This window comes from Panthera pardus, unplaced genomic scaffold (genome assembly GCF_024362965.1).
Source record: "Panthera pardus isolate Hobbes unplaced genomic scaffold, ASM2436296v1 HiC_scaffold_24, whole genome shotgun sequence".
Classification (NCBI taxonomy): domain Eukaryota; kingdom Metazoa; phylum Chordata; class Mammalia; order Carnivora; family Felidae; genus Panthera; species Panthera pardus.
This window is the reverse complement of record NW_026526810.1, coordinates 76,283,574-76,311,440: the sequence shown is the minus strand read 5'-3', so window position 1 is coordinate 76,311,440 and position 27,867 is coordinate 76,283,574. Positions and strand designations below refer to the sequence as shown.

The following is a 27,867-nucleotide window of genomic DNA, read 5'->3' as shown; positions in this document are numbered from 1 at the left end:
CTAACCGGAGGCCGGCCGGACAGACTGACGTTCGGCTTCAACGAGGAAGGCGCGTGGCGGGGATGGCGCTGGCGCGGGCCTGGAAGCAAATGTCCTGGTTCTACTACCAGTATCTGCTGGTCACGGCGCTCTACATGCTGGAGCCCTGGGAGCGGACTGTGTTCAGTATCCTGCCCAGGCCGCGGGCGCGGGGGCCGGGGGGCGGGGGAGCGGAGCCGGGCGGCATCCTCCTGGGCCCAGGCGCCGGGGTGGGGGCGGAGAGGCGGCTGTGCGGGGACGGCGCGCGCGCGGACTCGCTTCTTCGCTGCGGGCGAGCGGGGCGGAGGTCTCGGGGCCCAAGGGCGGCGGGCGTGCGGCTGGAGAGGGTGGGGGGGGGGGCTACATCCCTTGATCCGGGGTCGCCGGTGAGTCGCTTTGCCGAGGTAGAAGCGGCTTTATTACTGGAGGAAATCCCCTAGGGCGATGTCTAACCTGGTGCGTCCTCGCCGGCACTTCGGCCGCGCCTGCCTTTGGTTTCGTCCCCTTTGCTTTGGGAGGCAGGGACCATGCAAGTGGAGCAAATCGCTCCTGGCTTTGGACGCCTTTGACCTTTATCTGTCCCTGAGTTAGCTGACTTTGGTCCTAATGAGAATGCTAACCAGTTTACTAGACTTTTAAAATCATGTGAGTTTGTGTTTGTGACACCCCAATAGTTTTTTAAAAGCAGTTTGTTGTAGCTTTTTGGTCTCCAGGATGGGGAGTTTAAAAAGTGTGTTTTATTCATTAAGTTGCTGTTTTCACAGTCCATAGAAGTCGAGCCCAGAAAGGAATTTGTGGTTAGTTGTAAATAGTGTTTGAAACTGTGTTTTCATAGATAGCTAATAAATACTTGTTAAAGACCATTGAATGGTCACTTGGAGCCAAGCAACTGTGCTGAGCGTTTGCCTGTATCTTAACCCATCTAACTTTCATAACAACCTCACTTAATAAGCAAAGTTGTGTGTAAATAGGCTTTCTGAAGCCTGTGATGTTTGTGTTTTCATTTGCAGAATATAGTAATAATGAGCTGTAACTTTTTTTTTTGTTTTTGTTTTAAATTTGGGGGCCAAATATAAAAAATATTTCACATAACATGTACTTCATACGGGGTTTCTCTTTTTTTAATTGAAGTATAGTTAACACAACGCTACACTAGTTTTATGTGTACAACATAGTGATTTGACAACTGTATATTACACGGGCCCCTTTTCAATGTGGTTTAGTTTGGAATAGCTTGAGAACAGCTTTGCAAATGCATTGTTGCATTCTGGTGGAGTGACTGAGATCATTTCCTTCCAAGCATTAATAAGTGTGCTTATTTGTGTTGAACTAGCATAAGGTTGTACTCAGAGCTGTTTTTTGTTTCAACACTTTGGAGGACTTTTAAGCTGCTTACAAGAAAAATTATTTATTTTTATTATTGTTTCTTTCCAAAGCTTTCCAGCACTTAAGAACCATGTTTTTGGATTTAAAGTCTGAATGTAAAGTGTGCTCTGATTTCCTGCACCATTTATTTGTAGCTGCAGTTTAGTCTTACTCTAAGTTCTATAGGTTAGAGATCAAGTCACCCGTGTAAAAGGTATACTAAGTATAGAAGCACAGACTTCTTGACTCGGTTAAAATCATCTTTATTTATTTATTTATTTTTTAAATTTTTAAGGTTTATGTTTTATTTACTTAAGTAATGTCTACATCCAACATGGGGCTTGAACTCACACCCTGAGATCAAGAGCCACATTCTCTTCCAACTGAGTCAGGTAGGTGCCCCTCAGTTAAAATCAGGGGCTCCTGGGTGGCTCAGTGGGTTGAGCGTCTGACTTCGCTCAGGTCATGATCTCACAGCTTGTGAGTTCGAGCCCTGCGTCAGGCTCTGTGCTGACAGCTCAGAGCCTGGAGCCTGCTTTAGATTCTGTGTCTCCCTCTCTCTCTGCTCCTAACCCACTCGCATTCTGTCTCTATCTCTCTCAAAAATAAATAGACATTAAAGAATTTTTTTTTTTTTTAAAAGTCACATCCTCTTCGAACTGAGCAGCTAGTTTCCTTACTTAGATAATTTCAAAAACCCTCATATTCAACTGGGATTCACCTTCCAATTTACAACAACCATTAACTTCTAGCTGTTTCATTTCGGAGAAATAGAGAAGCAAATTCAGATGTTTAAGGATGCCTCTAGAAAAATAGAGGTGCCCCTCAGTTAAAATCAATTTAAAAGTGAATTTAGGATTACTTGAGTGGCTCAGTCGGTTAAGGGCCCCACTCTTGATTGCAGCTCATATCCTGATCTCACTGGTTTGTTCGATTGAACCCTGGTGTTGAGCTCTGTGTTGAGCTCTGTGTTGACAGTGGTGAGCCTCCTTGACATACTCTCTTTCTCTCTCTCTCAAAATAAACATTTAAAAAAAAGTGAATTTAAACAATGTTGCACTAAATCGACACTCTTTAAGTAGGAGGTTGAATGTAGAGCTCACTGTCAGAGTCCATCAAAAGTTTTACTCTTAAAAGCTTTTGCTTGGATACATGCTACAGTGTCAATGGTATTAAGGTTTTCCTCTTATACTGCAATAGTAATAGTGTCCTGTAAATAAACCAGATGATGGCTCTTTGGGAGGGGGGTGGTGGCATAAATTATGAAATGAAATATAATGCGTCTGTAGATTTTTGACTTCTCATTGGTTTTTGTGACCAAGTGTTTTGTTTTAAAAAAACTAGTGAGAACTGCAACAAACTAGCATCGGGGCTGTAGAACACTATGGCTTTAAATCTAAGACTAAAAAGATATTATTTCAAAGTTCACATTATTGAATTAACCAAGGTGGAAATGTAATAGTTTTGACATATGCCAGTCTGAAATTACTATCAGCTGTTGTGCTTCTATTCCAGTTGAACTTCTAGACTTAAAGTCAGGCATTTAATTATTGTATACGATTTTGGAACATTGATTTGAAATTGAATCTTCATTCTAGGGCGGAGGAAGAAACTGAATGAGGAAGCTGGATTTCCCCCCAGTTATTAGGAGCTTTAATTACTGTGAAGTAGTTTGAATTTCATAAGTTCATCAATAATTAGTAAGTTTCATATAGAACAGTTTTGTAGCCAGTTACATGGTTTTGAAAAGAGACATACTTTCTTAAAAATTGCATTGAATCCAGTCATTGCTGCTAGCAAACTAAAATTTCATGTAAGAAATTTGTCTGGCTGTCTGAAAAATGGTCTCTGAGTTAGAAGTCCTAACTAAAGACTCTAGAAGAAGGTAATTTCACTAGTTTACATGTCACTGCTGTAATTCCTTTAATAAATTGAAGTTGTCCCTGTTTTAGGGAAACTGATAGCCTTTTATTAACTACTTCTGTACATTTTTCTAGAGGCATCCTTAAACATCTGAATTTGCTTCTCTATTTCTCCGAAATGAAATAGCTAGAAGTTAATGGTTGTTGTAAATTGGAAGGTGAATCCCAGTTGAATATGAGGGTTTTTTGAAATTATCTAAGTAAGGAAATTGTCACAAAAAATAATTTTAAATATGTTTTTTAAGGAAATGCTTCTGGGGGCGCCTGGGTGGCTTGGTCAGTTAAGCTTCCAACTTCGGCTCAGGTCATGATCTCACAGTCCGTGAGTTCGAGCCCCGCGTCGGGCTCTGTGCTGACGGCTCAGAGCCTGGAGCCTGTTTCAGATTCTGTGTTTCCCTCTCTCTCTGCCCCTCCCCTGTTCATGCTGTGTCTCTCTCTGTCTCAAAGATAAATAAACGTTAAAAAAAAAAAAATTAGAAAAAAAAAAAAGGAAATGCATCTGTGTCAAGTCAGGCCCACTGCAAATTGTTCTTGAAAGAATAAGGTTTAAAAACCCGTTTTGTAATTGTACCATGCTAGGGCCCGTATCCTAAATTTTCTCTTACTTTAAAAAAAATTTTTTTTAATGCTTATTTTTGAGAGAGACAGAACGTGAATAAGGGAGGGGCAGAAAGAGAATCCAAAGCAGGCTTCAGGCTCCGAGCTGTCAGTACAGAGCCCGACATGGGGCTCGAACCCACAAACCGTGAGACCGTGACCTGAGCCAAAGTCAGATGCTCAACTGACTGAGCCACCCAGGCGCCCCCTAAATTTTCTCTTATCATCTGCTTTCTGTTACCATATTTGAAACGATAATTAGCTTTTTGTTTGTCAACTAGTACTTGAACATTTTCCATGTGCAGACATGGTATCTGTCCTACACGAGAAGGGGACGTGACACCTGATTAAAACAGAAGGTAACAATCAAGTGAATGGAATAAGGGCAGAGTATTATTACAATGAATACTACAGCAGAGCCTGCAGACTGTAATTCATTGAGCTCCATCTCCAAAGTAGAAGTTTTAACATGTTTCAAAAGCCCCCTTTCCCTACTGGCAGCCATCAGTGGGAAAGGAAAACACCAGGTTTTGTAACTAAGGCAAGTTTTGTAACCAGCGAGGCACTCCCTGTAGTGTCTCACTGAAAAACATTGTAACCATGCTGCTGAGAGGTATGGAAAAATTACAAATACCTTGTTAAAATAATTTGAAGAATAAGTAAAAGTTATTTAGCTTTTTTTTTAAGATAAAAAAGGACTTTATTCTGTAATCACTGAGCTATACTTGCCATCTTTCTATGACTTCTTATGTTTCCATGACATTTTATACTTCTATTTATTTTAGGCAAAATGTGGGCAGTTTTTTGGTTTATGTTAGGAATTAGATTTACCCTGAAAGACAATCTGTGTTCCATAAAGAAAAGAAATTTTTTAAACCACAGTGCTGGGCACATAGATAGTGCTTGAGAAACATTTGTTTGTATATTGATTTGTCATTTCAAAGGAATTGCAGAAGTACTTAGGAATGGTAAAAGAGACCTGATTTTAAAGCGGATTTGGGTAGCTTTGGAGCTTGGCTGTTGCTGGTGAAAAAAATTCAGTTCTTGGAGAGAATTCAAATTAAAAGAAGCAAAAAATACTATAGAGTGAAAGAACTTCTTTGATTTATTTTAAAAAATGTTAACAAAATTTACTTTGTTATATATATTCATTTGTAAAATATGTATGTTTGCTGAATTCTGCATTTCACAAGAATTAAGTACTTCCTAATTGCCAGATACTATTCTAGGTAGTGGGGGTATGACTGAACAAAACAGATAAAAATATTTATTCTAATGCTACTAAATAAAAAATATAGACTATTAAATTGTTATAGCTCTTCTAGAGAAAAACATAACAGAAGAGGATAGGAAGTAGGAAGGAGTGTTTTTCAATTTTAGAGTGGTCAGGAAGGGCATTTGGAAAGATTTAAAAAAAATTTTTTTTTTTTTAACGTTTATTTTTGAGACAGAGACAGAGCATGAACAGGGGAGGGTCAGAGAGAGAGGGAGACACAGAATCCAAAACAGGCTCCAGGCTCTGAGCTGTCAGCACAGAGCCCGACGCGGGGCTCGAACTCGCGGACCGCGAGATCGTGACCTGAGCTGAAGTTGGATGCTTAACCGACTGAGCCACCCAGGCGACCCGAGAACAGGGATTCTTTAAGGCAGAAGAAGTGGCAAGTGAAGTTGAGAAAGCAGGTTAGGGCCATTTATTAATTTACCAGATACTTCTGGGTGCATACCTTGTACAAGATGCTGGCTTAGGTGCTTGTGATACATCTGAGCAAATGAGACAAAGATCCCTTCCTTGTGGAACGTTTATAATTGAATTACATAGTATGCTAGGTGGTAAGCATTGTGGAAGACAGAGAAGTAGGTCAGTGGGATAAATGTGCAGATGGGATGGAGTTGTTTCTAAAGAGGATATCAGGAGAGGCTTCCCTGAGCAGCATTTGCATAAAAACATAAAGAAAGTGATGGAGTTAGAGAGTAGAAATCTAAGGGAAGAACATAGCTGGCAGAGGGAACAGCCAGGGCAAGTCCCTGAGTCCAGAGCCTGCCTGGCACATATGAAGGCCATCACCGAGGCAGGTGTGGCTGGAGCAGAGTGACCACGGGGGAGAGGGCAGAGTCCATGGAGATCCTGGAGGTCATGGTAAGGATTTTGGCTTTTAATCTTAGTTGAAAAGGATGCTCTTAGAAGGTTTTTGAGAGGAGTGATCCAGTCTGACTAAGTTTGAAAAGGTTTACTTTAGCTACAGGGTTTGGGAAAGATTAAGGGCCATGAGGGGAGGCAAGGGTAGAAGCAAAGGTAGGTATTTTGGATTGGGGTAGGCTTTGCATGATAATGAAAAAGAGAGCATTAAAAATTTAAAGGTGTATGCTGTGTCAGTAGCAGCTAAGTTAATTTATTTTTGTAGATTTTTGCTGTATCCTCAAATGCTAACAGCTAGAATTGAGAAGAATTTTTCTTTGCATCTCAATATACTAAAGTATTTGAGAGTTTAGAAAATATGAATTTTTAAATTGTAAATAAAAATAGATCATATATCCTCATGGTTCAAAACTCAAAAGGCACCAAAAAGGTAGGTGGTAAAAGTCTTCTTTCCACCCAGCCACCTCAGGACAACCCATGTTACCAGTTTCCTGTGTATCACTCCTGAAGTATTCTGTGAAAACCTGGAAAATGCACTTAAGCTGTTTTTAATAGCTCCTGGTTTGGTAAAATCAAGGCTTTTATAAGCCAGGAGAGAGGTGTTTGAGGTGTATATTTTGCCTTGCCATTTTTGGAGTCACTAATAATTAAGTTAGTATTTTTTTCTGTGTATTTCCTGTGTAACATATTTTTGTAAATAAACGCAACAAACAAAACAAAATTGACAAAGAAACACTGTATTTTGGCCAGGGGGGAGCTTTAGCTCAGTGTCTCTGTCTTTGGCAGAGCTTCCTCTGAGCTATTCAATAGAAGGTATTATCATTAAAACCCCAATTCACCAGAGTCTTCTACTAGAACTTTCTTCTTTTAAAAGTTTTTTTTTTTAAATTTTTTTAATGCTTTTATTTATTCTTGAGACAGAGACAGAGCATTAGCAGGGGAGGGGCAGAGAGAGAGGGAGACAGAATCTAAAGCAGGCTCCGGGCTCTGAGCTGTTCGCACAGAGCCCGATGTGGGGCTCGAACCCATGGACCGCGAGATCATGACCTGAGCTGAAGTTGGATGCTCAACCAACTGAGCCACCCAGGCGCCCCTAGAACTTTCTTCTTAATGAGTACCTCATTTGAAGAAAATGTTTGTATGTACAAAATCCTTTGATACTTTAAATAGAGTTCCAGTAAAAATCAGCATGTGGTTTGATGATTAGGCAAAAAAAGTATATTTTTTTAATGTTTATTTGTTTTTGAAAGAGAAGGAGCATGAGTGGGGGAGGGGCACCGTGGGAGAGGGGGACTGAGGATCCAAAGTAGGCTCTGTGCTGACTGCAGAGAGACTGATTCAGGGCTTGAGCTTATGAACTGAGAGATCATGGTCTGAGCAGAAGTCAGACACTTAACTGAGCCACCTAGGCAAAATTGTTAATATCAGAGAAAGTTACTTCTAGAAAGATATTTAGTAAATCAGTTTAATGCCTTTTAGAAAGATTTATCAAGGTGTCTTCAAACAAAATGTGATTTCAGAATAATGTTGAAATAGCCCAAACATTGCCTTCAGACTTAAGGAGAAAGAGAATTTCTTCCCACTAGTCTTCAGTCTTTTACATTTCATGCCATTTTCTTTTGAGATTCCTTTTGTAGAAATGAATGCAGCTCTCTGTTACAAGGGAGGGCTGAAGAGGGGGAAGTAGAGGTAAGAATAGTTGTAACTGATAAATTAATGCTTCCAAGCCTCCACCCCAGTGGTATTTAGACTTTTTGTGTAGCCCCTACAAGAACAAAAAGTAATGGGTATTATCTTGTTCATTTCAGTTGACATTTGAAACATTTCATAGTAAATTTAAACAGTTACAATGGATTTAATTCCTTGCTTTTCATATGTATTTTATTATTTTATGTGTATTAGAAAGTGCAAGTAGGGGAGAGGGGCAGAGAGATAGAGAATCCTAAGCAAGTTCCATGCTCAGCATGAAGCCTGATGTGGGGCTTGATCCCATGACCCTGGGATCGTGACCTGAGTCAAAATCAAGAGTCAGACGCTCAACTGACTGAGCCACCCAGGTGCCCCTATGATTGTATATTTTTGTTAAAACCTTAAAACTATATTTTTTCTTGTATAATTCATAGAAAATGTTTATCGCATAACCTATTTGGAAACACCAGTCCTTATTGTGAAGCTAAATAGGCAAAATCAACCTTAATTTCTGTCAGAAAAAGCTCAGTGCCATTTTTCTGCTCAAGCAATTGTTACATAAACACTTTTACCCCTCTTGCCTTTTTTTTTTAAATTTTATGACTTTATTTGACAACCAGTGCTTATTTCTCATCGATATTGACTGTAGATTAAAAAAAAAAATTTTTTTTTAATGTTTATTTATTTTTGAGACAATGTGAGAGACAGAGTGCAAGCAGCGGAGGGACAGACAGAGGGAGACACAGAATCCGAAGTGGGCTCCAGGCTCTGAGCTGTCAGCCCAGAGCCCGACGTGGGGCTCAAACTCATGAACCATGAGCTCATGACCAGAGCTGAAGTCGGATGCTCAACTGACTGAGCCACTCAGGCGCCCCTGACTATAGATTTTTGAAAGTGGTGACAGGTCCATAGATAACCAATGTATTAAAGCTTGTTTGGTGAATCTTCATCCTAATGTTTTCTGGACAACCACACATGGGTATGCCCTGGGCCATTCCTCATTCCTTTGACTCAGACAGCTTTGTGGGGCCTGGTGTCAGTGTGCACATCTGGACTTCCCGTCTCTTCATGGCAAATTTCCAGACTTTTGGCATGCTTCTTGAAGCCTACTCCATGGGTGTGCTTTTAAGTGCTGACATTGTATTATCTGGTCACTACCTCGTTGATGGCAGAAAGGCCCTTCTCACCATCCTTCTTTGTAGGAGCCATTCTGTCAGGCCCAGGCTGGGAAGCTGTCTCACTTCTGGATTGAAATTATTAAATGGATAGATCGATGAAGCTTGTAGCTGTGCCAGGAGTTTGTTACCGAGTTGAAATAAAGTACAACTCAAGGTACTCTTTGTTTGCTGTCCCAAAAATTATTTTATACCCTGGGGAAATGCATAATTTTGGATTCAGGAAGTAAAGTGGTAGAAATGAAGTTGCAAGGGGGGATGGGAAGGAGAACTAGCAGATCATGAATAATAGCAGATCATGATAATGCTCAGATCAGGCTTTAGGAGAGTCAGTGGCAGCTGAAGATCTGTAAACCCTTCCCTTTAACAGATCCTAACCTTCTGGAAAGTCTTCTTGTATCTCCAAGGCTCCTGTGCTTTAGTTCAAAGACAGCTGCTCTAGCCTGTTTTACCCTGCCTTGATGTTGGGTTGGCTAAGTGAAAATGTTAGAATATCCCTTATCTATACTTCTTTGGATATTACAATTTTTTCTTTAATAGCTCTCAGGAAAGATGGAAGATGAAGAAAACTGTATTACACAAGAACTGTGTGTGTGTGTGTGTGTGTGTGTGTGTACACTTATGACCCTGAGATTGAGTCACATGCTCTACAGACTGAGCCAGATAGGCATCCCATCCACTACAAATTTTTAAAGACTTTGTGACCCACCCCCTAGGCTTTAACATTTATGGTACTTAGGAGCAAAGATAAGATGGATTCTTTTGTTAAAAAACAAAAAAAAACCAAACCCAATGCTCAAATTTAATAGTTAAAACTATATGTTCCAGAAGATCTACTTAATAGAGCATATATACTTTTCATAAACTGGAATGCTTAAAAAATAGTAGTTATGAAATGATAGATAGTATTTATGATCAATAGCTATGAAAAGTAGAATTACTTTTCTAATTCTCAGTCGGTTGAGCGTCTGACCGGCTCAGGTCATGATCTCACTGCTTGTGAGTTTGAGCCCCGAGTGGGGCTCTGTGCTGACAGCTCAGAGCCTGGAGCCTACTTCAGAGTCTGTGTCTCCCTCTCTCTCTGCCCCTCCTCCACTTATGCTCTGTCTCTCTGTCCTTCTCTCAAAATAAATAAAACATTAAAAAAAAAATAATTACTACTAATAAAAAAATTTTGGCCATCACATGTGTTCCTGAAAAAATCCCCAAGTTATAGGGTTTATGGGAAAATAGCACTAGAGCACTCAAAATCTATACAACTTAGTAAGCAAGCACTAACTAAAACAATAATTGACATCTTGGGGGGATAACTTGGATAGCCCAGGCAGGCACGCTGGGGGCTGCCTCAGAGGACATTAAAAATGCATGGGCAGAATTGACTGGAAATGCTAAGTAGTGTAGATGGTGTGGGCTGCCATTGAAGAGGTACAGGAAGGAGTTCAACCTGCCACTAGCTAAGAATTGTGCTAGCCTGGAGGTGTGCTTTTCTGGAGAGGGAGTCTGGGTGCAGATACTAACTTTTAATTTTCTTTTTTTTTTTCTTTAATTTTTTTTAGCGTTTATTTATTTTTGAGACAGAGAGAGACAGAGCATGAATGGGGGGAGGGTCAGAGAGAGGGAGACACAGAATCTGAAACAGGCTCCAGGCTCTGAGCTGTCAGCACAGAGCCTGATGCGGGGCTCGAACTCACGGACCACGAGATCATGACCTGAGCCAAAGTTGGCCGCTTAACCAACTGAGCCACCCAGGTGCCCCACTTTTAATTTTCTTAAAATAGGGCTCAAAGGATTCTTGCCTGTGCAGCATCTAAGCTAAAGGATGTTTCTTGCTGAAGGTTATAATTCTTCTCTCACTTAATCTGGCTCCCCTAATTTATGAAGAATCCCGTATAAAACAGTACAGCTCCTATGTTATGCTAGTCCTGTGTGAGCTAGCTGATATTCCAGGAATGTATCACAGCAGAACAGATTATATTTCAGAGCAGGCTGGGGGTTTTGTCCCCTTGATCCTGGGACTTCAAATCTGCATGAAATTAGAAGCTTTAATTACAAAGGTGCACAATGATACACAGCCTGGGTGTCTCTGGGCTCAGAGCTGCAAACCATTTCCAGGACTTCAGTTCAGAGTTGAACATGATCATTGGTGGTTTCAGCAGTATGATTTTTTGTTTCTTTAGTTTGTCATCAAGTTGTAGTTTCTAAAATCAATTTCCATCCTTCGATGTAATCATACTACGCGAAGTTTAGAGAATGTGTTTTGCTTGCTAAATACTTAAAAAAAATTTTTTTTTTTGACGTTTATTTTTGAGAGAGAGAGACCGACCATGAGTGGGGGAGGGGCAGAGAGAGAGGGAAACACAAAATCTGAAGCAGGCTCCAGGCTCTGAACTGTCAGCACAGAGCCTGATTCGGGGCTTGAACTCACAAACCGCAAGATCTTGACCTGAACCGAAGTCGCATGCTTAACCGATTGAGCCACCAAGGCACGCTGCTAAATACTAACTTCTGATGCTAATGTGATGTCCTTTAAAATGACCCATGGATATCAAATTGACTAACCTACACGGGACTGTAACAGTATCAGTATCTTCTACTTGCTTTTATTTTAAGGTAACCAGAAAAGTATCAAGAGATAGTTGATATATTTGGTAAAAATGCACTTTCTTAACATTTCTCTTGGTGATGATCTCCAGGTGTTTTTTTTTTTATTTTGATTTGAATATAGTTAATATACAGTGCTATATGAGTTTTGGGTGTGCAATATAGTGAATCAGTAATTCTCTACATTACTCATTACTCATCATGATAAGTGTGCTCTTAATCCCCATCACCTATTTCACCAATCTTCCTACCCAACTCCCCTCTGCTGACCAGCAGTTTGTTCTCTCCAATTAAGAGTCTGTTTTTTGGTTTGTTTCTGTCTCCTTGTTTGTTTCTCTCCTTTGCTTGTTTGTTTTGTTTCTTAAATTATACATATGAATGAAATTATATGGTATTTGTCTTTCTCTGATTGGCTTGTCTCTCTTAGTGTTATACTCTCTAGCTCTATCCATGTTGCAAATGGCAAGAATCAGTGCATTGAAATTATTTAGATTTGTGAAGAGGTATGAGTTGTACCTGCTGGAACAGAGGTCCCTGGCCTTTTCCCAATGAGAAACTACTTTTGATTTCTCCAAAGTCTTGTGAATAGGTTACTAAGGTAGGCGGTGATAGTGCGGTTACTGGCTGGGACGGAAAGTGTTAGTTGCTGTGGTCTTGCTTCTGATGTACTGTACTTACCTTCAAAGCATTTCCTCTCTTTGTTATCAGGATTTTTTTTATTTTTATTTTTTTTATTTTAAGTCTCTAGGAAAAGGGTTGGGTATGGCCCTTATATGAGCAAAAGAAATCTTTTTTTTTTTCCTATCTAGCTGGAAACTTATCAGCTGATGATTAGTTGGGGTTTCCTGTTAAAGAACAGCAAACAACATACAGATATATGGTTTCACATCTATTTGCTTTTAAATCCACTGAACCCATAAAACATTTATGTTATATCCAGGTTATAAATAACCTGATTGTTCATTCAGTCCTTGAACAAACATTTATCTTCAGCGCCTGCACATATCCTGGCACATTATCTGCTCAGTTCTTGAATGATTTATGAAGCACCTGCTTTATCTAGCAATGCATTACAGCTGCAAGCCAAGGGGCGGCTGAGCCAATGTACTCTGGCCCTTGAGCACTTAAAATTCAGTGGTAGAGGCAGTTACAAACACACACATTTTTTTTTTTTTTTTTTTTTTTAGTTTTTGAGGTTTTTTTTTTTTTTATATTCCAGATTTTGCTAGCTTTATACTTCTCGAATCATATAGCCCCCCTCTAGAATGTCAACCCAGTTAATTACTGTACTGCTACTGGTATGTATATCTTTCAGACAACAGTAAGGGTTTTCTTAGATTATTCTGTCATTTTGAGTATTGCCTTCCAATGTATGCGTGTTATGAAACATTGATTATTTACATTTTTTCTCTGTGTGTATGTGAAACAAGATTACATCAGGGGTGGATGAGAGTTGCCTAAGTGCCCTCTCCATGCAGGTGGTATCCTAAGATGTTAATGCAGGAAGTGGCCTCTTTTTATGGAGAAGAAACTGTTCCAGAGGGATTGTGATGTCTCAGAATTGTACTGTAAATTAATAACAAATTGGTAGCAGGGTGATCTTGGGAAGTTCCCAAACATTGTGTAAGTCATGATGCTAAATGCCTATGGCCTCAAACAATAGTTTTTTTTTTTTTTTTAATTTTTAAAATGTTTGAGAGAGAGAGACAGCGCAAATTGGGGAGGGGCAAAAAGGGAGGGAGACGCAGAATCTGAAGCCGGCTCCAGGCTCTGAGCTTTCAGCCCAGAGCCCGATGCGGGGCTCGAACCCACAAATGTGAGATCATGACCTGAGCTGAAGTCAGATATGCATAGAAGAATTTAAAGTTTTGACACTTTAGGGGCGCCTGGGTGGCTTAGTCGGTTAAGCCTCCAACTTCAGCTCAGGTCACGATCTCGCGGTCCGTGAGTTCGAGCCCCGCGTCGGGCTCTGGGCTGATGGCTCAGAGCCTGGAGCCTGCTTCCGATTCTGTGTCTCCGTGTCTCTCTGCCCCTCCCCCGTTCATGCTCTGTCTCTCTCTGTCTCAAAAATAAATAAACGTTAAAAAAAAAAAAATTAAAAAAGTTTTGACACTTTAGTGTTCACAAATAGAGTTTCAGTTTCAGATTCTTAGAGTAGTTAACTCACTGAGCCACCCAGGTGCCCCTCAAATAATAATTTTAATAAGGATTGTATTGCCTTTTGTTGCAGAATAGATTTGATTCAAAATTCTCACATGAACCCTGAAAGGTAGGTGATGTGTGTCCTTATTTTATAGATAAGGAGACTGGTGATCACAGAGTTTTTGACACAATCAGGAATTGGCAGTGTTACAGCTCAAACCTAGGTTTTCTCCAGTGTCATGGTGTTTCCAGAACTCATTTCTTGTGCTTCACAGTGTATGGAGTGTATGGAGTACACTTTAAACTTTGAGAGGTGTATTCAAGAATGCGATGGATTGAGAAATCTGATCAAATGCCAGATAGCAAATTATAGGTAGTATACTCTGTGTGAGGAAACTTCTAAGGAGATGAACATCACACATTCCCTAACCTTGCAAATGTCACAAAAAAACCAGTACTCAGTAAAACTACCATTTTAAATGGTGTCAAGCATAATCTCAGGGAATGTTCAACTCAGTTACACTGGAGCTATTTCAACTACATTGCTTAAATAGGCATTTGTAGAAAGCTACTCATAAAAGGGGCATTCTTTCTGCATTTTTTGCAAGGTGATTATTAAGGGTCGTAAAAGTTCCTCATGGACCCATTGTCTACTTATTCACCTAGTGTGAATTGTGTAGTCATGGTTTAGTTAAGTTGGTTTTAAATATTTTCTTATGTTTGAGAGCTTTAAGATAATTTTTGGGAATAATTTTGACATTTAATGGTACAGAAAACTTACTGTTAAAGCTTATTTAGTTGCTGTGATTCTGGAAATAATTAGAAATAGGATCAGAATATAGAAACATTTGGGGGGAGACACAGGATAAAAGTTAAATTTAATAAGTGGCTATGAGTGAAAGGTTAGGTTAAGTTTTTTTTTTTTTTTATTAAATAATTCTTTGAGCAGCTTATAAATTGGCATTTTTGCATGTAGGCTCAAGTGACTTTCAGTACTTTTCTGTTTATCATGGCCAGAATTGAGAATTGTTGATTTCTGAGAGCTAAGACTTTCTATTTCCTAGTGGCAAAGTAGGCCCAATGATGTCTAACTCAAATTTTGTAAGGGAGGAGAATCCTTCACACAGAACAGTTTTTAGTCTAGTACTGCATGTAGCTTCATTTTCCTTTACAGTTCTTATTAAAAAAAGTTATTGACTATTCAGGCATACAAAAACTCCATAAAGAATAATATAGTGAATGTGCATTTACTACCAACTAGGCGAAGAAAAACGTTACTAATACATTTGAACCTCCATTTATACCCTTTCTAAGTTGTTTCTCCTTCCTTCCTCTCCCCATTTCACCTTACCAAGTAGCCATCCTGAATTTAGCATATATAATCATTATTTATTTCCTATTGCTTTTACTCCATATGTATATGCATCACAGCATAATGCTATATAAGATCATGAACTCTAGTATCTTACATTTTAATCAGGCAAAAAAAAAACTTTTCAAGTTTGGTAAGTTCTTATTTCACTGGCAAGACATAACATTTTTTAATGTTTATTTTTGTGAGAGAGAGAGAGAGAGCGCGAGCGCGAGCACGAGTGGGGGAGGGGCAGAGAGGGAGATAGGATCTGAGCAGGCTCCTCACTGTCAGCTCAGAGCCCGATATGGGGCTTGAACTTGCAAAATGTGAGATCATGACCTGAGCCGAAGTTGGACGCTTAACTGACTAAACCACCCAGGTGCCCTGCAAAACATATGTGTAGAAGAATTTAGAGTTTTGACACTTTAGTGTTCACAAATAGAGTTTAAGTTTCAGATTCTTAGAGTAGTTACCTGTTAAGGTAATTTGTGCATGCTTCTTAACTGATATATTCTCCATACTAAATTAAAGAATTATAATTAAATTTATAATATAAAGAGTATGTAATATAATCATTCAAATGACTGTTTTTAGTAATCATTTCCTACTTGATTGAATTTGAGCCAGTGACCTGAAGATCTTTGCCATTTCCTTTACTTGGTATGTACACTTAAAGCTGTAAAAATCTAAAAAAACATTTTGAAAATACGGTATTGCCTAGAAATGGACTTTTATTTTTTCTGTAGTCACTATAAAGTTTTTCACCACAGTAATATGTGGAATATGTAGAAAGCACTGCAATGAATCTAGAATCAATGTTTCTTGAGCAATTTCATTATTCATCAAATATTTATTGAGTGTGTGTTATGTTAGATGTTGGAGATACAAAAATAATAAGACATTGTTCCTGTGCTCAAGGAGTTGATAATATGGATGAGATAAATACATCAAAAAAAAATAGGTAATGTCAAGTGATAAGTGTTGAATTATATGAATAAAGAGCTTTATGAGCAGTAGGGCCAGGAGGTTGGGAGTAAGAATGGGAAAAATATGAATGCTAGAGAAAGCCTCATAGGAGAGAGGGTAACTACCCAAGCTCTAAGAATGATTGGGTTTTACCAGAAGGAGTAGGATTTTTCATATATACGAAGGTTTTCATAGTGGTTAAGAACACAGATTTTTGGAGTGTGACTGATTTGGTTTGGAATTGGTTCCATTGCTTCCTCTGATTTTGAGATTCAGGGTTACTTGAACTTGCTGGAGGATTTAACACAGTGTTGGGCGCACACTAGACATTCACAGAATAAAAGCTGCTATTACCACACTATTATCCTGACTCCTGTTATTATTAAACCATAAGCAGAAGCAGAGCAGTATGAAAATATACAGCATTGTTTTCTGAGACTCACGTAATATGGCTGTGAGTAGGATATGTTTGTCAGGGGAATTATTTGGAGTGTTGGAAGGCACAAGGGAAAAGTAGTATAGTAGGTGGTGCTGCTGGTCTTCACCTCGACCCCCTCTACTGGCTGATGTGTCCCTCCTCTTTTGTCTTCTACCTGTCCCGTTCTTCAGAGTATTGGCCTTCGCCAAGGCAGCTGTCTTATCCAGGTGGGTTTTTCTCACCCAGTTCTGCAGCCAATGATTGACAGATAAAGGGACAGAAAAAGTCAGGCCTCTTGCCTCAAAGCAAAACATGTCCAATTCATGCTCCAGAGCATCCTGTGGGAGCTGAGCCCCTGAACCTACTTAGCTTTTTCTCCCTGCTCTGTTTTGCTCTACTCACTCCTTTATGCTAAAACTCCCTCAAGAATAACTTGTACAAGAATCTCTGTCCCAATCTCTCAATTTCTGTCTACTTCTATGGACTCCAACCTAAGACAGATACTTTGGACTAGATTGGAAAGTCCTTGCATGTTTCGGCTTACAAATACGCATGCTGTCCTGTAACACCGGGAAGCCTATCTGCGCTGACAGCAGAGAGCCCGACAGTGGCTCAAACTCACGAACTGTGAGATCATGACCTAAGTTGAAGTCAGATGCTTAACTGACTGAGCTACCCAGGAGCCCCTGGAAGCCTAATGTATTTTGAAAGGATCACTTTAGTAAAGAGTGGCATGGAAAGTGGCTAACAGCCTAGAATCAGAGCTTTGGCATGATTAAGGAATGATAAATACCTCAGTCATTTATTATCGATTAGGGTAAGGGAACATGAGATATAAAAGTCATTTGTAGGGGTTGGGAAGAACTGAGAAGTCTTAGATAATTTGAATCTGGGGAGGAGGAATCAAATTTCTGGATTTAGTGACTAGGCAAATTGTTAATAATTATGTCAACTATTTCAAATAGTTAAAAAAAATAAGACACTCCTAGAAAGAGGTAGTTTTGGAGAAAGTTATTGAGTTCAGTTTTGGCTCTGTTGAACTTAGGAAGTACCTCAGAAGTTTCATAGGTGAAAATGTTTAGCAAGTTGTAGGAAATCCCTGTCTGCAGAACAGAAGGTGGGTTCAGGTCAGCAACATTAAGGTGATTGTTCAGGCCATAAGAGTTTGTAGGGTCCAAGACAAAACATTAGGGATTCTATTTTGTCATTCAGAATGTTTTCAGCTACAAGTATAACAGACATTTTACAACTTGTTCAAGAGTAAAGAGACTTTATTGGCTTCTATATCTAAAAATCCACTGGTGAGGTAAGCTTCAGGTGTTTTGATGAGGTTTCTGGCTCCATTTTCCTGTGATTATTTTTGTTGCAATAATAATGTGGCAGCTTTGTTCTGAGTTGTGCTTTCCTCCTGGAGGCAAAGTGACTCCAGTGATTCCAGGATTCCATCAACAAACTGCATATTCCATAAGGAGAGAGAGAGAGAGAGAGAGAGAGAGAGAGAGAGAGAGAATATGAATCTGTGTTCCTTAATTCCTGGTAGAAGTCCTAAACTTTGAGCTGGCTGATCAGTTTTGAGAGTGGGAATTATTACAAAGATAATTTCTTTTTTTAATGTTTATTTATTTTGAGAGAGAGAGTGCGTGTGAGTGTGAGCCCACGTGAGTGGGGTAGGGGCAGAGAGAGGGTGAGGGAGAATCCCAAGCAGGCTCCTCGCTATCAGCACGGAGCCTATGCGGAGCTTGATCCCATGAACCATGAGATTGTGACCTGAGCCGAAATCTAGAGTCTGACGGCTAAGCAGTTGAGCCACCCAGGTGCCCCAAAGAGATGGGTTTTCTAGTTGGTTAAGATCAGTCGGGGCTGGAGATGGGAAAGGTTAGGCCCATCCAGAGAATGTGACTGCCATTCTAAGAGTAGTGGTGGAGTGTATGTTTGGGAGAAAAGCACAAAATTCACTCTAATTATCTTACATATGAGGGACAGATAGGGAAAAAGAGCCAGCGACACCGGAAAATGGTGAGAGAAATGGGAGGAGAGTCCTGGAGAAAAGCACCTTCTTAGCTCAGAGTGGGAAGAGTTTTGAAGAGGAAGGACTGAAATTGTCCATTCAAATAGCCATTGGATTTGATAGGTGGCCATTGGGGACCTGAGAACTGTGTCTGTAGCCTGCAGGGGTAGAATTTATATGGTTGTGTGGGTGATGGGTAATGATATGAAAGCAATAAGCATTTTTTTTTTTTTAATTTTAAGAAATTAAAGGGTATATAGAAAGTGGTAGCTTAAGAAAGAACTGGATTAAGAGAGGCTAAGAAATAAATTTAAACAATGATTATGGGAGACTTTCATCTATGTTACTGGATGAGGAGAATGAATTTAGGGTTTGAGTTGGATAGCTTCAGTTTGTGCTCTGGCTCAAAAGACAGTTAAAAAAAATTTTTTTTTAAGGTTTATTCAATTTTAGACTGAGCACGAGTGGCGGAGGGGCAGAGAGAGGGAGACACAGAATCTGAAGAAGGCTCCAGGCTCTGAGCTGTCAGCACAGAGTCCAATGTGGAGCTTGAACTCACAAACCATGAGATCATGACCTGAGCTGAAGTTGGACGCTTAATTGACTGAGCCACCAGGCACCCCAAAAGACAGCTTTTTGTAGGGCCCTGTGTTTTGTCAAGCTCTGATGAATAACAGTCATGATAAACATTTCACAAGAAAGCTGTTAGAGCAAGCAAGATAATATATAAAAGAGGTTTGTCAACTGAATTGTTATACAAATATTAGTTGGTAGGTAAGCATGTTGTTTATTTAAACCCTATCTTCTTGTGCAAGAATGTAAGGTATTATAGAACTATTATGTAGAACTGAAAGGTATGAAAGATAAGAGTGGGGGCAGGGGAGAGAGAGAATATGAATGAATGAATTCATAAAATGTGGTCCCAATTCAGAAGCAGTTATTCCTTTTAACATGGTTACGTGACAGCAAAGCAAAAAGCCCTTAGATTTGACATAATTTCTGTTAGCAGTATTTTGTGTGGCCCAAGAGGAGGGCCCCTCGTTGTTTTGAACATATACGTTTCAGTTCCTTTGGAATGAGGACAAAGGAACACAAAACAGATGTTTATTGTTTTGGTTATCAAGATGACTTTTATTGGATGTTGCAAAGTTTAGTGATAATGATAAATGTTTAACAGTAGCTGGTTCTGTCAGCTTATGTGTCGTTAGGTATATATGATTGATCTTAGCTGAAGCTCTAAAGCCAGCACTTTTAACCAAATAGTCTAAATAGTTCTAAAATTCTTGGATCAGACATCTTATTATTAAAGTTGGTAGACCTTTTGAAGTCATTATTACGCAATCATTATGCAGTAGTCAAAATTGCAATAAAATGCAATTTTATTCCTATACATTTCTGTTTCTTAGGTTGAACAGCGTCACTTTCTGCTTCAGTTGAAGCAGTCTGATGTTTTGAAGCATAAATAGGGGGAATAACAGTACCTATCTTGGAAGGTGATAGTGAAGATTAAGTGAGCTACAAAACTTAGAATAGTGCCAGGTGCGTTAATATTAGTGGCTAGAATGGTTAGTTCTTGACATATATGAGAAAGCACTAAGTGAGTGAATGGGTACTTCAACATAAAACAGTTGAAAAAACTTTTGGGATTTACTTTTGAATAAATTAAGAAAAAGTAAATTGTTTCCTTAACTATGACTCAGATTCCATGCTGGTTTCCATCGTGGGGATGGCCCTGTACACAGGATATGTCTTTATGCCTCAGCACATCATGGCGATATTGCACTACTTTGAAATTGTACAATGACCAAGACGTGACCAGAATTGAGCGGTTCCTTGGGGAAGATCCACCTTCTGAAGTTGGGATGAAACTTCATCAGATGTCCTAAGAAACTCTACTAGATGTCAACATAACTAACCCTATGAATATAAAGACTAAAATTCATGAGTAGAACAGGAAAATAATCCTGACTCATGTGTTGTGTTCTTTATTTTTAATTTTAAAAGAGGCTCTTGTATAGTAGTTTTTGTGTATTTTAACATTGTAGTCATTTGTACTTTGATATCAGTATTTTCTTAACCTTTGTGACTGTTTCAATATTACCCTGTGGAAGCTTTTCTTAATGTAACTTTGAGTACATTTTAATTGCCTTCTATTTCTAAAACCCAAAGTCATTAGTTGGGCTTTACTGTTCTTGCTATTGTATGGCACATACATCTGCCTGGATATATTTCTACTCTTGACCAAAGTTTTGTAAGAAACAATACAAGATTTGGGGCAGGGGGATGGGAGGGAGGATATTTTATTGAGAACTATTTACAAAAGACTTAATCTGTAAGTTTGAACTCAGGAGTACAGTTTTAGCTATCTAGACTCTACTCTTAACAGCTTTTGCTTTAAAACTATTAAAGTATTTCTTAATAATGAAAAAGAAAGATCTTGCTAAAGTTAAAATAAGGAACATTTCACCTTTTAAATATTTAATTTTTATGTGGACTCATTTCCAGAAAACTTTGGTGATGATTCTTGTGACAAAAGCATTAAATAGCATTAATAGCATTATTATGTAATGCTTATATACCATAGAGTTTTTAGTAGAAAGTAAATCAGTTTCCTCTGAGGGTTATTATTAACAATGTACTTGCTTAAATTTAGTTTCATGATTGTACTGGGTGCTGCAAATGCATTTGCACATTGCAATAAGATATGATGAGATGAATTGTTAAAAACTAGCAAAAAGAAATGTCAACTTGGTTAAAATCCTTTCACTCTTTGTATTTTTTTTAAGATTTTTATTCCTTAAATGTAAAATGACTACCTAATTTTTTGATGTAACTCATTAAATTCAAGGAAAAATCAGCTGATGTAGCAGTATATTTTTCTCCGGTTGTTAAATATTGATCTAGTACTTACATTTTTCTGAATTGATTGTTGTGAACAAGTAAGCAGTAAGTATATCTTAAAATGTTTCTCAACATAAAAGTAATGCTAATTAGGAATAGACATTTTAACATGCCTCCCATAATAGTTTCACTATTTAAAACAATGTAAGTATTTTTGGCTCTCAGTTTTAAAGACTAGACTTTTGAAGTGTTTTCTAGCCTAGAGGTATGGAGTTTAGTGTCTTCAAAGAGTCCATTTATATCGTCACTGTTAAATAGGGATGGTGAAGATAATATGTAATTATTTAGTTTCAGTATTCATACTGTCTCAAATTGAAGAATATGAGGATTTAACTTTGGATTTGTTCAATTAATGCTCAAATTTGGCTTTCCCCTGTTGAAGCCTCGTAGAGAACCATTGACAAGTGGATGTCTAATATCTGTATCTCTGGTGAGTTGAAGACAGGGAAAGTTGAAAATGACTAGTTTAGATGGGTATACAGATGACTTATCCCAGCCCTCTGCTCAGAAATATTTAATTCATCCTTGCTCTTCTCCAAAATCCATTAAATTGCTGTTGTGTAGCTGGTGATTGTTACGATTTACATGACTACACTGGCCTGTGAGATAGATGGAAGAGAAGTTTAGCTTTACAGAGGATCTTGAGGAGAGCCAGAAAGAGAAATAGGAACGGGTCCATTGAGAGGTAATCAGAGCAGCATTCTCTCCACCAACTGAAGCAAGTCTGGTCTATTTGTTAGTAAATAATGAATTGGGAAATCATTCTACTTTATCTGTTTACAAGAAGGTACTTATTAGACAGTGCACCATGAGTTTCTTACATTTCTGTATGTCTTCCAGACAGAGGTACTGAATATTTTTTCTGGAATATTTTTCAAGGACGCTTGTATGATAGGGAGAAGATAGAACAGAGATAATGTCTCCCTCTGGAACAAAGGAAAAATTACTTACAGCCTTAGAAGATAGTGTCTCTGGAGCAAAGGACACTATGAAAGATTTGGGTTCCCTATGCTCAGGGTTCCTCCCTATAACACACCCCTCTGCATGTATACATATCACCTGGCTTTTCCTTTCATTGTCCTGTTGGAATTGGAACTTGGGAGCCAGAGCAAGACAGTGATACTTTGGCTATTGCTGTGAGTAATAAAGTCTTTTGTATCCAACCCTAGAATCTCAAGTCTTCTGCCAGGACCCACAAAACCGTGCCAGACTAACTTGTTAGCTTGCAAGTAGGGTAAAGTCTCAGACGCTTCAGAGTTCTTGAGTTTTGGAGATGAATATGGGAGGCCCACAGAGACATGGTCTTCCAGAAGAGGAAGGGTAATGGCCCCACAGGCCAGACTGAAGGTTGAGACAATTCCCTGTGATCCAGTAATAAATGCTCTTTCCCAAGTATTGGGTGGGTTATGGGAATAAGGGTCCCCTGCTATCCTGCTTGTTAATTAATGATTAGAGGCTGAGCAGTGAGAGGTAGGATTGAAAGAAACTGCCTAAAGGGTATGTTAGTTGTTGGTCACTCTCCTCTGGGCAGGTTGAAGAAGGAATCTTAGGATAATTGGACAACTCTAAAGTTAGTGTGGCTGTGGCTGCTAAGCAAAAGAATCTCAAAAATTGATGGCATCAGCAGTGAGAGGCATGTTATTTATTTATTTAAAAATTAAAATCTTTATTTTTGAGAGAGAGAGAGAGGAACAGAGAGAGAGGGAGGCACAGAATCCGAAGCAGGCTCTAGGCTCTGAGCTATCAGCACAGAGCCCAATGTGGGGCTTGAACCCACAAACCACGAGATCATGACCTGAGCCGAAGTCTGATGCTGAACCGACTGAACCACCCAGGTGCCCGAGAGGCATGTTATTTAATATAGACCCGCAAACTTTAGATGTTCATTCAGGTGAGCCATGAATGAGCAGCTACTGAAATTGAATGCAAAGCCTTGCTCACTGGCTTAGAGGTGCTCTTGCTCTGTGTGCCCTTCTCCCTTCACTTCTACCCTGACTTCAGTTTCATTAAGGAGAAAGATGATTAAGGCTAGTTGGTCAGGTTATTCATGAGAACCATCTGTTGTATTCTCTCAATGAGAGAAGGCTGGGTTAGTAGAGAAATATGGTGACATGGACCAGGGTGGTGGCACTGGAGGTAGAAACCACAGGATGTGGTGACTGATTAGATACAAAAGTTGATGGGAAGGAAAGCGTCCAGGCTTCTGTCTTGAGCAACTTGGTAAATGGTGACATTCACTAATACAGCGACTGGGGGAGAGGGATCAGCTATAGGGTGGTCATGTAGGAATTAAGTGGGTTGTAGATGGTAAGGGACTTTGTAAGCCATATTAAGGAGAATAGACTTTATTCTTAGAGCAGTGGGGGACTGATTGGAAAGTTTTAAGTGGGGGATTGATATCAGATTTGCATTTTAGACAGGTTACCCTGGTTACAGATGTTGAACATAGATTGGAGGGGATAAAGACTCGGGTAGGAAAACTATTTAGGAGGCTGTTAGAATAATTCAGGCAATGCATAGTGATCAAAACTAAGTTTGTTGCAGTAGAGATGAGAAGTAGACAAAATTGAGAGATACCAATATGAGAAGAGAGAAAATTAGATGGAAGTCATGGTTGCTGACCTGATTTTTGGCTGACTCAGTTGAATGGTTAGTGGTTCCAATCGTTAATAATTAAAGAGATGAATGAGTTTGGCATAGGAGAAAATTATTTTAGTTTTTGATACGTTGAGTTTGATGTTAGTGAAATATTTGAGTGGAGATATTTAGTAGTCTGGTGAATATGGAGATAAGATTATCAAATAGATCTGTGCTGAAGCTACATATAAGTATAGATGTATAAATAGAGATTTGAATATGTATCATGTATATATTTGCTAGTCTTGGGTAGGTGATAATTGAAAAGGATCATCCCTTGGAAAGGATGAAAGTTATTGGGAAGAGCATAGAAAGCAGAGGTTCATCTGGTGCCTAAGTCTACTAAATCTACTCAAATTACATGCCAAATTATATATAATTTTTTTAAGGCGCTTTCCCATCACTTTAATCAGACTTTCAAAGTCATCATTGTCTTGAAAGGATTAAGATCTGTTACAATCTATCTTTGCATTTTTTTGCAATGAACATGATTAATTAGAAATTTAAAAATCTATAGTAGTAGATTGGAACTAGATTGGAACATGACAAAATGGGGGACAACTGGCAAAACCTATGAAAAAGGGTTTACTTTCCTAATCTACAAAAACATTTTGGAAATCAGTAAGAAACAGGTAGCCTCTTATCAAAAACCCTTGGGACTATAAATATTTCATTTTTGGGGGTCTTTAGGAAGGTAAGTGGTATACATTATTTAATATGCCCAGCGAGGCCCAGGGCAGTATGTGGTTAATCAAATACATTTTAGTTCTGCATTGAAACATGAATAATCACACTAAATGAGATAAACAAATCTGTATTAATTGCTTTGCATCATTCCAGAAAAGGTTTTGCTTATGCTGATCAAGCCAGATTATGCTACCAAATGGATTGTAACCAATTTAAGATTTTCAGAGTTATTTTTGATTTTGGGGATTGTAGATAAAAGATTGTTGACTTGTACTAACATTTCAATAAAACACTGGGCAAAGGGCAGAATAGGTCACAAAAGAAGAAATAGGAAATAGCCAGTAAAGATATAAAAAAGGTATTTCACTTCACTGGTAAAGAATACCAGTTAAAAACAAGATATCTTTTGTTGCCTGTCCATTGGCAAATTTTTTGTTACCTGTGAGGTTGGCAGAGGTTGATAGCCTATGACTAATATGGGGAGCTGGGCACCCTCATTGTGGGAAGCAGAATTCTGAGATGGCCCTTCATCTCTGCCCCTGGTGTTAATGTTTTCTAGAATTCCCTCCCCTTGAGGGTGGGTAGGAGATGTGATTTGCTTCTGTGACACGAGGATGAGATGTTGCTTCCATGATGTTATATTTTATAAGACTGGATAGATTGTTTTGCTGGCCAAGAAGTAAAGAACCATGCCTTGAACTTACTATGGAGAGGGCCATGTGCCAGGGAACTATGGGTGCTCTTTAAGAGCTGTGGCCAACCTCTAGCTGATAGCCAGTAAGAAGCCATTCATACAGCTACAAGGAAAATAATTCTTCTCTAGTTGAGTGTCTAGATGAGAACACAGCCCAACCACAATGTTGGTTGCAACCTTGTGAAACCCTGAGTGGGGGACACAGAAAAGATGTACTTGCACTCCGGAACCATAGAAAGTTAGGCTTTTAAGTTTGTGGCAATGTGTCATACAGCAATAGAAGACTAATACATTCATGCTGGTAGAAGTGTATATTGTTTCAGACCAGATGTATCAATATTTAAAAAACACAATAAATAAATTATATATATGTGTGTATATATGTATACACACACACACACATATAGTTCTTTTAGGCTGTAGACAGTTGTATAAAATTATTTGTTCAAGGATATTAATTGAGATAAGGTATAAATAGTAGAAAAGTAACAAGAAGAATGGCTGTTCCTAGTAATGGTTACTATGGTTAACTACAGTAGTGGTGAAATAATGGTGTCTCTATACTGAGAACTGTTAAGCAAACCTTAAAAGTGATGTACATCTAGGTTTTGCTAGGGAGAGATAGCAAATAACAAGCGTACATATTAGCTACCACAGTGAGCCCCAATACCATCTTTTTACTGTCAAAGGGCATGATATACTTTATATCTGTTATTCAAATGGGTGTGCTCATCTCAGAGCCAGAATAAGGCAGAATTTCCCTCTCAGTCACAGGCATTGCTGGGCCAGGGCATGGAGGGGGAAGTCAGCCTCCAGAGGAACAGCCAAATTCATGCTCCCTGTGGTTAGCTCATTCCCAAGAAGACATGTGAATATGGGCCTTGCGTTCCTAGTTCTTGCCAAACTTCCAAGCAGGTTGTCATATTATCTCCCCAGGTAGACAGAAGCCAGGAGTGCATTGAAGGAAAATCTTTCGTCAAGGAAATTGAGAGTGGGAACAATTCTTCCATTGGTGGTAACACTGGCCTCTGAGTCTGCCATCCAGAGAGCAGCTGCTGGAGGTGGCCCATAGACCTGGCCACAGCAAGGTCAGTGGTGGTGGAGACCTGCTTGGAGGGACACATCTGAGTCCTTTTCCCTTGCTGTGGTGGCCACAAGAGACACATGCGGGGTGGGGGAGCTGGGCTAGCATGAGCAGCCCTGAGAGCCTTTGGATATTTCTGGAGGGGAGCCCTGGGAAAGGATGGAGCAAATTTGTAGCTTTACTCTGGAGTAAAATGATCTGGGGTCTGGGGCCATACTGATTACACATCTCTGGGCTGACCATCTGAAATTTATAATGCAGTCCAGACCTTGCTTCTGAGTGCCTACCTTGTATTTCCTGCTATGTATTGGACACTCTGATTTCCTCTTCTTCGTGGCTTAGACCTGATCCTGCTTCCGAGTCCCCCAGCTCAATATATGGTACCTCTCAGCTCAGTTACCCAAGGCAGAAACTTTGGATTTACCTTATTGCTTCCCTTTTTTGCCTTTGCCATTTCTGATCAACCAGTGAGTTTTAGTAATTCTTCCTATGTAATTGGTATGAACTCTCCACTTTATTTTATTTTATTTTTAAGTTTTTTTATGTTGAGAGAGAGAGGGCACATGAGTCGGGGGAGGGGCAGAGATAGATGGAGAGAGAATCCTAAGCAGGCTCTGCATAGTCAGCACAGACCCTGACTTGGGGCTCAATCTCATGAGCTGTGAGATCATGACCTGAACCGAAACCAAAGTTGGGTGCTTAACTGACTGAGCCACCCAGGCACCCCACTACTTTTATTTTTTTTACTTTCACTGCCAGTACTCCGTTCATTCCTACCTTCCCTGAATTCATTCTTACCATAAAACTCTTTTCCTATACTCACAACACTTCTGATACCGAATATGTGGGTAGTTTTTGCAACACCATGACCAATTCTAATGCCAACTGGGTGTCCTACAATTCATTTATATTCTAACACTATCTATCTGGAGTTAGTATCAGATCCCATAGGTTAAGCAGCCAGTCCAGTCCCACAAGACTGCTACCGATTCAGATGCCAGTGAAAAATCCAGATACTCCTATACTCTGACCTACTGGCTATAAATTGGGGGTTCCCATGACCCACTCCTCAAGTTCAATAATCTGCAAGAACACAAGAAAACACTTTACTTACTATTACTGGTCTAATATAAAGAATACTCAGGAACAGCCAAGTGGAGGAGATGCTTAGGGCAAGGTATGTGGGAAGAGACATGGAGTTTCAATGCCCTCTGTAGGTGTACTACCCTCCCAGTACTTCAGTGTGTTCACCAACCCAGAAGCTTGCCCAACCCCATTGTGTAGGATTTTTATGGAGATTGCAATTCATAGGCATGATTGGATAAGTCATTGGTTATTGGTGATTAAACTCAATCTCTAGCCCCCCTTCTCTCCCTGGAGGTGAAGAGGTGGGGTGGGCCTGAAAGTTCCAACACTCTAATCACATGGTTGTTTCCTCCAACCCCATCCTGTGACTATTTAAGTTTCCATCA

General features: G+C 39.4%; 1 protein-coding gene across 3 annotated transcripts; it reads left to right on the top strand.

Moving 5' to 3' along the window:
- On the top strand, positions 1-27,867 carry SPTSSA (serine palmitoyltransferase small subunit A). 3 transcript variants are annotated; one of them, XR_002074749.2, is made up of 3 exons: positions 1,669-1,775; positions 8,931-9,060; positions 26,248-27,867. XR_002074749.2 is itself a non-coding variant. In XM_053889346.1 (2 exons), the coding sequence occupies exons 1-2, from the start codon at positions 63-65 to the stop codon at positions 20,194-20,196; spliced, it is 207 nt and encodes a 68-aa protein (XP_053745321.1). In that variant the 5' UTR covers positions 1-62; the 3' UTR covers positions 20,197-21,249. The 3 variants fall into 3 exon arrangements, 1 of the variants encoding a protein (XP_053745321.1); XR_008417177.1 differs by lacking the exon at positions 26,248-27,867 and adding an exon at positions 20,093-20,205; XM_053889346.1 differs by lacking the exons at positions 1,669-1,775; positions 8,931-9,060; positions 26,248-27,867 and adding exons at positions 1-165; positions 20,093-21,249.